Raw genomic sequence first — 15,377 nt, 5'->3', positions numbered from 1 at the left:
AAAACTTTAATTTTTTTTTCAAAAGAACAACACTGCGCCTTATTATCCAGAGTGTCATATATTGATTTAGGCAGAATCCGAATTGCTTCCCTACCCCTCTGGCCACTCCCTATTGCTCCTATTGTAGGAGCATGTGAAGCTAGTGGTGTTCAAATGTGTTCTTTGAGAATTAGTTGTAGCGGTATCCTTCTGGCAGTAGGGTGATCTGTGTCGCCTTTGTACCGCGGAGGAGAATCAGATTTCTTCACGAGGTGTGGTCTGAAGCACAGAAGTTTACCTTTGAATGTTAGTAAGTTATTATAATTATTGTATTTTTTTCGCATGACATTTTAAAGTTATAAAACCAATGTTCTGTATTCCGAGGGCTAACAGCTACATGCTAAAGTACTAGCAACTATTCATGACGTTGTCGAGCGGTAGTAACGTCAGAATTTGAAGACACTATTTTTTGTCACATCTTTCCTCTTGGAGGGCTAAATGCACGGGTACTGAGAACCGTAGCGGTAGGGAAACAATTCAGATTTGCCCTAATTATGGTTGCTAACTGACGTTGAAGCGATTTTGAGAGGTTCACAGAGCTCTGTCAAAATGCTTGGTTAGGTGTTACTGTGTATACGCTAATGTGGCTAATGTGTAGCCGTGTCAGACTGCGTTCCTAATATGGTTGGGAGTTAGCATAGTCACAGTAATGTTTGTATGTAATAGTCTAACAACGTTAGTCTGTTTTTTTCATGTTGTTTAGTCGGTTAGTCAGACTTAGTCATGGTAACGTTTGTTTTAGTATCAGTCTGTTTTTTTAGTGTGGCAAACACAAAGTTGGAAATTATCGGTATTGTGAATATGCTAATGCGGCTAACGTGTAGCGATGTCAGACTGTGTCTCTTTTACGAGTTACTAACACGATTAGTAGTTAGCGTAGTCATTGTAACTTTTGCTTGAGTGATATCAGTTTCCCTTTTGTGTGTTGCAAACATGTAAATATACCACGTGAATAGTGCATTTAGTGAATTTAGTAGCGATTCTAGTGGCTAGCGTGTAGTGTGTCACAAACGACTTTTAGTCTGTATTAGAATTCCTACAAAAATTCTTACAAAAACGACATAGTGCGTGACTATGTAGTGCCCTGGATTTTACGTGCAATTTGAACACCACATTCTTTTTTTTCTGTAAAAGGAAAATATGTCGTTATAGATTTCCCAAAGTAAAAGCATAAAAGATATGAACATTTTACAAAGAATTTTATAAGTCCAGTGTTCCCATAATGAAAACTTGGATGGTTTATTAAAAACACATGAAAAATTGTTTAAATTCAATGCATTCAATTCACTGCACTGGTGAGCATCAATCCACACTTGTTTTTTGCAGAGACTTTTGGGAAGTTTCTGGGGCACTGGATTTTGGAAATGTACATTTGGACATCCAAAAAAATTGTAAATAGAATAGGGAGAAATAGGGAGAAAAGTAGTGAAGAAATGTGGACACAAGCCTAGAGTTACTGTGAGCAATAAAGTTTGTCTGAGTGACAGACTTATCTGTGACTCTCAGCATAGTTCGGTATTTTATCGACGGTGTGCCATATAATCAGGTGTAACCTACCTTATACTATGAAAAATGCAGGAGTTAAAACCAAAAAAGACATGACAAAAAGACATCACACGTAGGGTCCATCTATGACAAGGAAACGGAGTAAACTTGGTCGTGGTAACACATGACGAACGCACACAGTAACACACAAACACACAAAAGCTGAAAATCTGTTTCAAAACTTACTGTAGGTTGCATAACATACTGTTGATGTGGCATCCAAGATGTACTTTGAACCTAAGCAAAGAGAAAAGAGGAGAAGAAAAGGCCAGAGGTGATGACAAAAAGATCAGATATGATGAAGGAAATAGAAAGAGGAAGGATGGAGAGCAGGAAAAAAATGAAGGACATGAAAAATAAAGTAATTAATTAAGAAGGGGATGGGGATGAGGAGAAGGACGCAGAGGGGAGGTCAGTAAAGGATGAGATGAAAAAGGAGTTCAAAGGGGATTGTTATAAATGGATATAGAATTTGGGAGAGCAAAAAGCGTCAAGATGAAGAATTGGAATGCAGAATGACAGGGAGGGAGTGAAAATGAGCAAAAGGAAAGAGAGAAGAAAGAAAATGAATCATTAGCGGAGGACTTTACCAGCTCATTTCAGAGGCTCAGCCCCTGCAGCAGCGCGTCTTAAACAATATCTCATCAGTAACTCTGAGCTCACTTTACAGCATGTTATGTTGTAATTAGGAAAGGTTACACGGAGCACGGAGAACAAAACAGTGTAACAGTTACTGCTCTATTGTGAGGGTTACATCATCAAAGCTTTCAGAGACACATCGCAACTTTCATCTCACTCAGCGCCTCATTATTCCATCAAAACATAAAGAACCTGAGCACCACTTTGTAAGATATCACAAAGTATGGGAGTGCATGGCATCAGAATGTACATGGGTGTGTTTGCTCATGGGCGGTACAGGTTGGAATTCATTCATTTCAGAGAGCGGGATGACTGAACCGTGCGTTGTGGGATGTGTGTCTTTTCAAGTGCCTACCATCGACGGCAGGTTTTCGTGTTAACCGAAGTCTGTTGGTAGAAGCTTGCGCCTGCTTTAAGATGTTTGTTTGACAAACTGGGGATAAAGAACAGACTCAAGCGCACAGAGAAACACCAGCTGCATCTCCAGCCAGGTCTGACATGACACGGTTCAGTGGAGCTCTTAGATAAGAGACGTGAGGGAGAAGAGCTTTGAAGTGAGAGATCAATGTGGAGAATGTTTGGACAAAAGCCTGTATTTTATGATAACTTGATGTGAAAAATGTCATGAATGCAGAATATGTCACTTTTTGGTCTTTTCTTGATGAATAATAACCGTTGGCTTCTTCTGGCTAAAACAACAACACAAAAAGAGAAAAAACAATCATCAAAAATTTACTTCAAGTGAGAGAAAAAAAAAAAAACTGGGATCAAAGCTGCAGCAGATAAACCATATAAATTTATGATATTTCTAACATCCTCGCCCAGCTTTGACTTGGCTCAAGATGATATGGCTGTCATTCTTAACTTTTCTTTGTTCTAGAACTCTCACTGAAAGACATAAAACCTAAACTCACTGTGTTCAACTGGACCACCAATTATCCTGCACAATCTCACTCCCAACTCCTTATATTTGGGCGTACGGTCCCTCCTCCCCTTTTCAACGTTTTGGGTGTCCCCAACTTATCGTTTTTTGATGTGCAGGCTGTTCCCATTAAATCAGGGGTCCCTAACCCTCAGGACACGGTACTGGACGCGGAACCTTTAGCGAATTTGGGTATGCGCACCGGTCGGCCTCCTGAGGTTTGGGACTTTTGATGTTTATCTTCATCTGTAAAATATCTGAAGCTGCTTTACTCTTTACTTGTACACTAGATGTCATGTAGAAACCGTTGAAATATAATCTAGATTTTCTCTAGATCACATCTGTCAAATTGGAGGGTAAAAAATCGGATGCTAACTTTAGTCTCTTCTAATTTTTTTGATATATATATAGTATATATATATATATATATATATATATATATATATATATATATATATATATATATAAACTTTTTTTTCATACAGTAACGTCCAATTAGCAGTATCTTTGTAACAATAGATACAAGCATGCATTATTATTGTTGTGCTGTGTCGGAACAACTGTCACAATAAATCAATTTTCAAGTAAAGACTCCTGGTTTTGTCTGCTAAATGCAGATTTCCTTTTTAAAGTTAATATATCTTCTATTTCCTTGCATTCTCTTGTCTGTGAATACGTTAGATATTTGTTAGCTTTGCAAACTCAATGGTTTTGATTTAGTGGTCAGCTCAGCCACTTTAAGGAAGTAGGATATTATATTTTAGACATGTGACTGAGCAACTTGACACGCGGGAAGAATGAGTGGGATGTAGAGGTGAGTAATGGCAAGAGTCCGGCAATACGATGCGTATCGCGATACACATGTCATGATATGATAAAATACGTGTTATTTAATGATCAGAGCATTAAGCAACTGTATCTCATAAACACGTTTATGGTATTTTTCTTGTTTGGTAATTTAGAAAATATTTAAGTGGAAAACAAAAGTAAGACTGAACTACATGTTTGCTTTTAAATAATTATTTAATTATTGCTTTGGCAGTATTTTAAATCAGTAAAAGTATCGCCAAATAAAGTATTGTGATATTTTACTGAATTGATATTTTCTAAACACCCTTAGTCGGATGTGGTGCAGAGAATCCAGCAGTTTTTCAAATTAAAACTTCCTTTAGAATTAGATTATATATAAAACAGAAAACATGTAGGCTGAGGTTTTTTATTTTTGTTTGCTGTTTTTTGTTTTTTTGCCTGGGGATTTGGGACCACTATCAACACAACTTAATATCTTTTATGTGTTACAGAAATTCTAAAAAGTAATATTTTAAAAATATTACTTTTATTATAAGGTTTAATAATTTATAATAAATAAATATCAAGGTTAAAGATTCACTTTAGTTTCTTAAATGGTGACTAATATGTGAAAAGCCTTTAATCTCATCAAGTTTGTTTTATTTTAGTTCAACAGAGACTTGTCTGCTTTTATATCCGATTCAATAAATCTGGATGGTTTGTTCCAACAAGTAACAAGGATACTTAAGGAATGTGCCGCTACATGCCAAAGCTCCTAACTCTTCTGTGAGGGTTCACTTACCTGATATGTGGAAACGGGAGAGGCGGCAATGAAGGGCGTGATTGATGTTTGAGCAATCATCCGATTGGTGGAGATGCTATATGGTGAGGAGTAGAACCTGTGGAGCGAAGACACGATGCGTGAATACACAGGTGGATCTCAGGTCAGGTTTAGCTTTTCATTGATGTAAGCGTATGCAAAAGTGCGTCTTTTTGTTTCAAAATGAGCAGTAAATGTCAAGTCGACGCTAAAAGAAACTGATTAGGCGTAATGGTTTGCCATGGAAACAATCTATATATCATTTTAAACCATCAAACACATCTTGGAATGTGATTTAATGCTGCATTTTGACAGCATTAGTTTACAAAGCAGCCAGCTGAGTATAATCACGCATTATTACTTTAATGTACGAGTGGGTGAAATATTTCAATATTGCACTTTATGTTTCCACCTACGCATTTAGAGAAAGCAGAGTTTTTTTGCAACATCCACATTTTAAACTCTACTTATTTCTCTGCCTGTGCTTCTGTTTGCCCTTCTGCTTTTGCTCCATCTCTTTCTCTCTTTTTTTTTTCATTTCACCCCCACAACCCTGCTGCAGTAGGACGCTGTAGCTCGAAGTGCTTTATTTATCATTGTGTACCTAGAGAGGACATGTTTCATCCGCCAGACCCTGTTGCTGTGCCCGATCGATCCCAAAGTGTCTGTTGACTGAATAATGGAGCGAGGAAGGGGAGGCAAAGAGATACAGCAGGAGAGACCCTTCTGCATCTATTTCTAACGCAGCCAGGGTTATGTAACACGCCACTTACAACAAATCAAAGATTTCTTTAATCGGTGAGTCAAGCGGTAAAGCTTAAGTAGACAGGTTCCTTTGCAGAACACTTTAAATTTCTTGTATTTTTGAGACTGAATAAATATGTTATGTTTTTTGGTGGACACTATCCAATAAACATATTTGTTTATTGTACACAATAAAGAATTTCAAAGAAAATCAAACCTTTGGAAAAACTCCAGCAGCCCCTAATTTCAAAAGTAAAAGAACTTCTCCCAAAAAATCGATTCAGCGATATATCGCAATATTTCATGTGATGATACTTGTATTGAATTAAAATGCTGACGAGATGATATGTTATTAATTATGTGAAGCAATCCAGGTGTTTGGTGGGTCTTACACTGAGCTTCAGCTTAAAAAAAGTTAAAAATAGTTCTGGTATAGTCTTGGGATACATTGTGATACATAATGTGCATCGCGATACGTATCGTGTCCTTAATCACACCCTTAATCTGACTGAGTGAGACCCAGATTTGTATATTTCTGTCCAAACTATACTACTGCTACTTTTTGTCCTCATTTAAATCTCTGTGGACACAACAAAAGAACAGAAGAGGCTGTAACAATGGAGCTCCAACACTATCCTTTCATTTTCCAAATGACATCACTGACCTCTGTGGAGAGAAAGGAGCAATCTTACTCATCTGAAGCACTTTCACACACTATTCATGTGATGGGTTGATTTCATCTTCTATGTTAGGTGAGTATGTAGTGACAATACCTATAAAATACACTGGAAAGAATGTGATGGAATCAAAATGCATAGTATTTATCAGTGCTGTGTCACCCTTTTAATGATGTATGAAGAAAGTGTATTTTTTCAAATGATGAAGACATTTTAAAAAAACTAATACATGAGAGCCACCATGAAATAAAATTATTATATTATATGAGGATAAAGTTGCAAAATTATGAGTAAAAAAGTCATTTTATAAGAAAAAATACATTATTTTTAAAAAACGAATGTTTGTTAGCCTTCATCCACATGATGTGCCGCTTAAATCTTTTTATTTATTTTTATGAATTTATGCCGATGTCATGAGGGTTTAGTTCCCAGCTTCCCAGCTTGGGATGAATAAAGTATTTCTTTTCTATTCTAGATAATTATAGGAATCAATGTGCCATAATACATTTGGACCTCTGAGACTTTACTGTCAACAGCATAACAGAAATAAACTTCTTGGGAATCAAGAATCTTCTTCAAATTCTTTTTAATGTCTTTAATCCTTGTGATAAAACAATGCTGACTCACTAAAAGACTTTGTATTTTCTTATTTGTGAATCCAATGCTGAAGTAGCCGCTTACAATGCACTATTTGTCACTAAAACACTGTATTGGTTGTTTGTTTGTTGTTGTTTTAGTCTCTATTTTCTCAGTGAACTGTCTCAAAGATTTATGAATCTAATCTCATATATATTCTCAATTTGTAATTTGAGGTTATACCTTTGTAAAAAGTTTTATGAAGTTATAACTTTAACGTAAAATTCTTTTTTCGCATAATTCAATAAGTTTATTCTTGTAGAATTTACTGTAGACTTTCTGCTCTAACTTTATCTTAGATGCATTTTTTCTAATCATTTTTCAACTTTATTCTAGGAGAACAACTATTTTCCTCATAGTTTTACAACTTTATTTTTGTAAAATTATGACTTTTTTTTCATTGCAACTTTGTTCACGTAAAATTAAGATTATTTTCCTTATAATTTAATTACTTTATTCCTGTAAAAGTAAGACTTTTTTCTCATAATATTACAACTTTATTCTTTTAAAATTATGAATTTTTTCTCATGTTTCACAACTTTATACTTGTAAAAATTACAACTATTTTTCTCATTATGTTGAAACTTTATTCTTGTAAAATTACAACTTTTTCTCATAATTTTATAACTATTTTCTATTAATATTATCATTACTTTTCTCATAGTTTTACAAATTAATTTTTTGTAAAATTACAACTTTTTAACGATAATGTTAAAACTTTGTTCTCATAAAATTAAGATTATTTTTACTTATAATTTAAAGACTTTATTCCTGTGAGGTAAAACTTTTTTATCATATTGAAACTTTGATCCTGTAAAAGTAAGACTTTTTTTTCACATAATTCTATATTTTTAGTCCCATAAAATTACAACTTGATTCTTATAAATGTACAACTTTATTCTTGTAAAATTACCATTATTTTCCTCATATGTTTTACAACTTTATTTTCATAAAAATAAGACTTTTTCCTCATAATAATACAACTTTACTCTCCTAAAATTATGATTTTTCCCTTAATAATTTCATGGCTGTATTTGTGCAAATAAATGTAAGACTTTTTTCTCATAATTTTACAACTTGTAAAATTAAGATTTTTTCTCATGATATTTCAAATTTACTCTTGTAAAATTATGACTTTTTTCCTCATAATTCTTCGACTTTATTCTCATAATAATAAATACAATGATGGCCTAAATACTTTGTCTTAGTTGTAGAAACCTGCAAGCCTGTTTTAGTAATGCATCACACTTTAGGGAATCCATATCATTTGCTGATTGTTTTCAGAAATGTCCTAACCGCATAGATAAGAAAGCTTCTGGGTATCGAACATCTGTAGCTTTGCAATCCATTCCCCAAAACGGATTGCCTTGTAAATGTGCTTTTATTCTGAAGGATACACATTTAGCTATAGTTAATGCTCAAGCAGATGAAAATAAAGCTGAACAACCCAAAATTATTTGTGTTTGTTAAATGTATTTAAAAAATGTCAAGTTGAAAGGATGATCTCAGCTGAAGTAAAGACTGCCTTTATAAAAGTATTGATGCAGAAATTGGAGGGAAAAAACTCACTCCTATTTATAATGGAGTGGTATAGATCCATCTTTTTGAGGGTATAATTAATATATGACTTGCATTAGAGATACTGTAGTACTGTCACTGATGAATACAGATGAGGGAAAGCAACAGGGCTGTTCGATAGTGTTCCCTGATTGTGTGTATTGTATTTTTCATTAGTTTGATGTGCATTGAGAGAGGGAGAAGTAGCGAGCGGAGGACAGATCCAAGGTTATTGATGGAGGCTATTAACCCTGAGCAGCAAGCTGTCAATGGTGACTCCAGCACTGCCATTTAAACAATGTACTAAACATGTAATTGTGAGCAAAACATTACTGCGGCATTGAAGATAACCTCTGCTGTGATCTGAGCAGTCTGTCAGGGGTGCGGATAAAGATTTGGAGGATGATTTAGTGCTGACCTCAGTGGCTTTACAGCACAGAAAATTCTTTGTAGAGGAGTTTGATGAGTAAAAGTCTTGAGAAAAATGTGACAATAGAAGAGAATGCTTTATCTTCTTCGTAAAAGAGATGGAAGGTGTTAGGGCCAAAGAATTCTGCCCAATAAAAGCACAAGTTTCTGATGATATCAGACTGGTGTTGAACTCTAGACTAACTGTAACTGATACAAACCCATCTCATCTCCTTGGACTGACTTTCAGTTTGCCTTTGCCCTGCTATTGACCCCGTTCAGACCTCCATTTTTATGCAAACCCTCTTCCCTCGCTGCTTGTCGTCTCTCTAATTAGCTGAATTAGCATTTCATAGTCATTTAGCGCTGTGCCGGAAGGAGCTGGAGTGACCTCGGAAGAGAGGTCAGAGAGTGCTTAAACACCGCGAGCGCACAGATGCTCGCGTGTGAGCATGCATTTATGCACGCAGCAACACAAAAATACACCAGGGAGGACTGAAGCTAAAGCAGATGCTTGAAAACAAAGGATGACAGGAGATGATTTGAAATGTGCAGAGGCAAAAAAAAAAAAAAAAAAAATGTGTGTTTGAGCACGAATCAGGAACTAAACAGGAACTGACTTTTAACATGTGATGAGGAGCGCAAATGTGCAGAACACAGCTGAAGAAATGATGGTAACCGAGTCCAAAAAATGGGAAAAAAAGACAACAAAGCGAGAAAGGAACATGTCCTAGAGAAGAAATTTTATCATGCAAGAAAAGCCACGAGGATGACTCTCTAGTGTCTGCATTCACCTTGAGAACATCGCAGACAGTCGTGGCTGAATGAAATCAGATGGTGTCTCTGCAGCAACACACCTCCCCCCAGCAGCCGATCAAAACCAACTTGTTTGACAGTTTTGAGTATAAAGAATGTCAAACTCTATCAGTGAGCAAAAGATACACATCAAATGTGGTTGTGTTGATTCTTGGATGTGAAATCGCATTAACGTCCATGGAGATATGTGCATGTCAGTGATAACAGTTGGCACGCCGCATTCATGGGTGCAACTTTTTCAAAATGTAGTTTGCACTAGTTCTGCAGGTTAAGCTCCAAAAAAATCACTGCATCCATCCATCCAATCATTGATCCATCCATCCATCCGTTCATTGATCCATCCATCCATCCAATCATTGATCTATCCATCCATGCATCCCTCCCTCCATCATCCATTCATTGATCAATCCAATCATTTATCCATCTATCCGTCCATCCATTCACTGATCCAGCCATTCATCCATGCATCCCACCATTGTTCCATTCATGCATCCAACCATTCACGCATTGATCCTCCATCCATCCATCCATGAATCCCTCCATCCATCCATGCATCCATCCATCCATCCATCTATCCATCCATCCATTGATCCATCCATCAATCCATCCACTCATTGATCCATCTATCCATGCATCCCTCCATCTATCCTTCCATCCATCAATCCATCCATCCATTCATTGATCCATCCATCCATCCATGCATCCATCCATTGATCCATCCATCCATCCATCAATCCATCCATCCATCCATCCATCAAACCTACTTAATCCTTTCAGGGTAACAGAGCTGCTGGAGCCTATCCCAAATACTGTTGGACAAAAGCAGGGTACAACCCCCAAACAGGTCGCCAGTCTTGGCGGGGCAATTTAGAGTCACCAGATAAACTGTGAAAGATGTTTTGGACTTTGGACGAAGAAAACCCACATATGCACATGGAGTACGTGCAACCTCAGTTGGGATTTAAACCCTCTCCGTGAGACGAGGGCGCTCACCACCGTGTAGCCCTAAAAGTGACGGCAAAATTCTAGAAATTAAAGGGTTTTAGCATTTTACAACAAAATGGATCACCTACCCATTCTGCACCACTGTGGGATCATACGTTAAAGCCATGCCACTCTGGAAGAAAACAGAAGAGCACAGATATCAACACTGTCATTTGACAAATCCAAATGATTTGGATTGGATCAGGTAATGTCATAGACATATAAAGGGCCATACACTCATCTCAATGGGGACAAACACATCTGGAGTAACTGAGACACAACCCCCAACACAGAATATTTAGTCTGTTCCTCATTTTAATTAGCTGCAACAACAAACTCAAGCTCAAATAACCAAAATGTTCTCCCAAAATGACAGAAATGAGCTCTTATTGTTTAATGATTGTTTATAGAAACAACAGAAAGTCTTTTTGAGGACAATTTAAGGGTTCTTAAACCAATTCTCAAAAGGTGACACTTATTCTGCCTAATATTTTGCAATTTTTTCTCCTAATTTGCAAATATTAGTTTGTGCTTTTATGTGTTTAGGCAAAGCTGTCCTGCATTCAAATGCTTCTTATGAAGAACTCTCAAGCATTATATGTTGTTGTTTTTTCTCTCTCTCTTGGTGCTTCACCCAAAGCTTCTTCTTCTTTTTTTCTTTCAAATTTGTGCTGGAATTCAAAGAGTACCCCAATGTTGAACCCAGCAGCCGTGTTGGTTTTTCCTTAAATACTTTGTTTCTAGGAATGAAGCTGATAGATTTAAGGAGCAATAAAAAATGGGCAAAACATGAACAACTTTGAAGTGCAGAATTTATTACTGTCATGGATTTATTTCCAACTTCAGCCCTTTTACAAACATTAAAAATGAAAAAAGAAAAAAATGCACAAGTCTTTCCACCTTGGGGAACAATTTATATTCAGAGCTAGTTTTCTGTTGATCTATTAAACTGTCTTTAGAAAACAAAATATTTCTGTACCAGTACTGGGGAATGCCAGTGTTCTAACTTGTCTTTCTTGACTGCGACTGGAAGGATTCTGTTAATGTGTAGTGGCATGTGTGCTTCACATGTGGAATACATAACAAGTGCATTTGTAAATGTGTCTGTAACATGTTCCTTATGTAACGGCAGTGTGGTCAGGTTTGGTTAGAGGAAAGGGGCTCTATTGGAGGATTGCATGTGAGGGTGAAATAAAGAACCTCGATGCATAATTATGACCAGATGTCTCTATTAGTCAGTCTGGACTCTAAGACCTAGTTATGACAAATGTATGAACCTCTGACAAGTGACTTTGAGGCTCATCAAGGCTTGTCAGGACTTGGGCAGTTAGAAAAAAATGTGAGGAAACTTGTTGAAAATAAGGACTAATTGTGAACCGTATTTAATTTAGAAGTGATTCATGCTAATTGCATGTCACAGAATGAATATTAAAAAAAAAGATCAAACGAAGTGTCACTTCTTGCTTTTCTAAACAACACATCTGGATCTGGAACGCAAAGACATCCGTGAAAGTCGAACAAACATAAACCACAACATCCTGTTGTTGTGGCAGCGTTCCTCGCTACAGTCACAGCCGTTCCACTTTAAACTCCTGCTCTGTTTCAACCTCTATGCAATGTGAGCGTTAGGTAAACTGCAGTCTGTGTGGGTGTTGACAATATTATTCACTTTCCTTTGTTCTGCAGATTTAAAGCGTTGTTCATTGTGCTACTGTCAGTCTGCCATCTATCCTCCATAGATGGTTTAATTGGTCTTTTCTTTTTTTTAGAAAATTTGCATTTGCTGAGTTAAATTAACTCACTTTATTGTTGTAAAGTTACTGTTAATAAGATAAGATTTGGCACAATTTCATTAAGAAAGATTCACTTCTCTACTGTTCACTCAACACGCTGCACATCATCACGCTTTGATTCTGAACCAAAATGTTCTCAGCCAATCTCTATGGAGAGAAAGTAGTATCACACCGATTTGTGCATCCATAATTCTTGATTTGTGCATAACTTTGGATTTGTGTGTGCGTAATTCTTGATTTGTAACTCATACAATGCATTTTGTGGACAAGTAAAAAAAAAGCCTACAAAATTAAAAAAAATACAACTTACACATGCACAAATTAAAATTATTTGTTTAATTGTTACACACAAACACACAAAACCGCATTTACGTACAGATCTGAAGTAAGACTCTTTTCACGGCTCCAAAATTCGTGTCTAAAGAGATGCATAGAATGCTGGGTCATCTTCAAAGTTTTCCTTACAGCTGCTCGAACTTAGATTGGGAATATTATCTGGTGAAAAATTGACATTTTCCCAATTTCTTAAGGACACCAGACCAGACGGGGAGTTCTGGTCTGCTAACGCAGTTCCCCTGCCTCTTAAGGTGCATTCACACTGCATTCACATTGAATAGTTTAAGCTGTTGTGTTTTAAGCTGTGCATGTGTAAATTGTATTTTTTTGAATTTCATAAATTCTGTACAAAATGTATTGTATGAGTTAAAAATCAAGAATTACCCATGCACATTGGGGGTGATACTAATTTCTCTCCATAAATCCGCCATATTGGTTTATCTCCCTGAATTCCAGATGGTTTCGCCGCCTTCCTCCACCAGCAGTGATGCTGTGGTGAGGCTCTAAACCACATTTAGCATTTTTCATCAATGGTCTGATCGGATCTCATCCATGCAAGACGTAACTGGACGTCTCCTAACTATCAAAGATTTATGGACGTCATTGTTTTTGCAGATCTTTTTGTATCACTTTTCTCTCTAACATTTAACAGAAAAACTGATTCTAGGGTTAAAAGGTAATTCAGAGATGATATGAAGAGATTTGTGCATTTTTATAATATTTGCAGCAAAATATTCTGTAAAAACACAACTTTTGAAAAACATGTCATACTTGTAAGAAAAATCCTTCTTTAAAAGGCCCGTAGCCTGCTGCCAAACACATTTATCAATTTTTTTGTGATGTGATTGCCATGCATTAATGTGTTTTCACCTCTCCTTCTCGTGTCCACGGTCGACCGTTTTGAGGATATTTCACCTGGGTTTGCCTCTTCTTCTGGCCTCCGTCAGCAAACTTGCACAGCAAGGGCTCTGCAGGAGCTGCAGGGGGAAGTTGTAAGGAATAAACAAGCAGAAATGGGAATAAATTATTTGTACAAAAACAGAAAGAAAACATTCTGAAATTTGAAAGATGAAGGGTAAAGAGGGAATGTTGTACTTGGGTTAAGACAACAACAATGCACAACATAAATTTTAGCTTTACGTTTTTTTTTTAAAGCATTTAAGCAATAGCACTATGTAAATGATGTGTTACAAAAATGCCTCTGCTGACGCAAAAACAAAACCAGAGGGCAATCACTCTCTGCATGCTTCAAACAAGACATAAAACAGACATCCCGAAAATGTTAAATAACTCCACACAATGTAACCTCTGGTCGTTACATGGAGATTAGAATCACTCCAAAGTAAACAAGATCCTTTTCTGAAGCAGATTAAGCAAAAATGCTTGACAAAAAGCAGGAATCAGCTGCAATATGCTTAAACTGTATAATAATGTGTGCCTTTTCAGAGGACATATTAGAAAATGACAGTTTCTTGGAAGTTCTTTCTAACAACATGTGCATGCTGTACAGCTGACCACTATTTATGTCTAACAAAAAAAAAAAATGGAGTCTCAGTTGTGATGGAATTCAAAAATTTATACTACCTCCAAAGAATGTTGTTATATACGTAGATATATAAACAAGAACATTTAACCCTCACAACTGAGTTCCCAGGCTCCTATAACCCCAAACAGGATAAATGTGGTTTATAAAATGGATAAAGATATTAAGTTTCTTATTTTTGTTTTAACTTCAACATATTTTAGACTATTTTTGTTAGGCACTGTGAAGAAACTCTATTACTTTTTTGTTTATTTTTTCTTGTCTGTTTAAAAAATTGAGCTTCACAATGGTTTGTACCAATTAAGGTGGAGTGTGGTTTTTCACTTAAGGTCTAATGGAGCTTTTGGGAATGTAAGCAAACTGCTCAGAATTAGCATTGGATGAATGTTGTATCGACTGCTTTGCTAAATTTCAGCTAATTTCCGTGGCAGTCACAAATGTGAACCAAACTCTATTAACATTTACTCTTTAGTTTAATTAAAATATTTTCTGCACTATAAGATGGACTTGAAGCCTTATTTTTTCAAAAAACAACAGTGTGTCTTATACTCTGTAGCACCTTATTTTTGGATTCATTCTGAACGTGTTCATGGATGTTGAAGTGATTTTGATGCTGCGTTCACACCAGGAATATGATACGGGTTCTTGAACATGATAAAGTGATTATACTGGGCAAGCAGGGAAGGGACTTTTCTTTTGCTACTGTTTACTGCCGCATGTCCACCTCTTACAGTTGGAAGAGCTTTGGTGCAAAATGTCTAAGTGGTGCAAATGGTCACTCCAGGCTTTTTCCTTTACAGCTCTATTCTGACATATGAAAGACTCGGGCCCCAATCAGAAATATATTTTTTCTTATCCCTGATCAACTTTCAAATGGATAGCAGTTCGGTTAACATACATCACTACCAAAACTGAGTCCTTAATTGTTGAAAGCTCTACTGGTTTAACTTTCAATGCACGTTCAATGGCCGTACATTTTGCATAAAGCCCGAAACTGGACGCGGAAAATTGCGCAGACGTTTGACCGCAAATGTTTTGAACGTAGAAGCCCAAAATAAGCATATACGCACATTTACGTGGATTTTTCATTGTAATTAGTTGCTTGAACTTATGTTGCTGAGGGCGATGA

The 15,377-nt window shown here is 36.4% G+C and overlaps 1 protein-coding gene across 1 annotated transcript in view; it reads right to left on the bottom strand.

The window, feature by feature from the left end:
* Positions 1-15,377, bottom strand: part of LOC112143376 (RNA-binding motif, single-stranded-interacting protein 3) — a gene marked incomplete at its 5' end in the record, with an annotated part of 132,425 nt that overhangs the window by 10,112 nt on the left and 106,936 nt on the right. Inside the window, 4 exon segments of the mRNA XM_024267305.2 lie at positions 1,771-1,821; positions 4,737-4,833; positions 10,666-10,709; positions 13,576-13,682. Of these exon segments, the coding sequence (XP_024123073.1) occupies positions 1,771-1,821; positions 4,737-4,833; positions 10,666-10,709; positions 13,576-13,682 (299 nt within the window).

Source organism: Oryzias melastigma, linkage group LG16 (assembly GCF_002922805.2).
Source record: "Oryzias melastigma strain HK-1 linkage group LG16, ASM292280v2, whole genome shotgun sequence".
Taxonomy (NCBI): domain Eukaryota; kingdom Metazoa; phylum Chordata; class Actinopteri; order Beloniformes; family Adrianichthyidae; genus Oryzias; species Oryzias melastigma.
The sequence above is the reverse complement of the archived record's forward strand: the minus strand, read 5'-3'. Positions and strand labels throughout refer to the sequence as shown.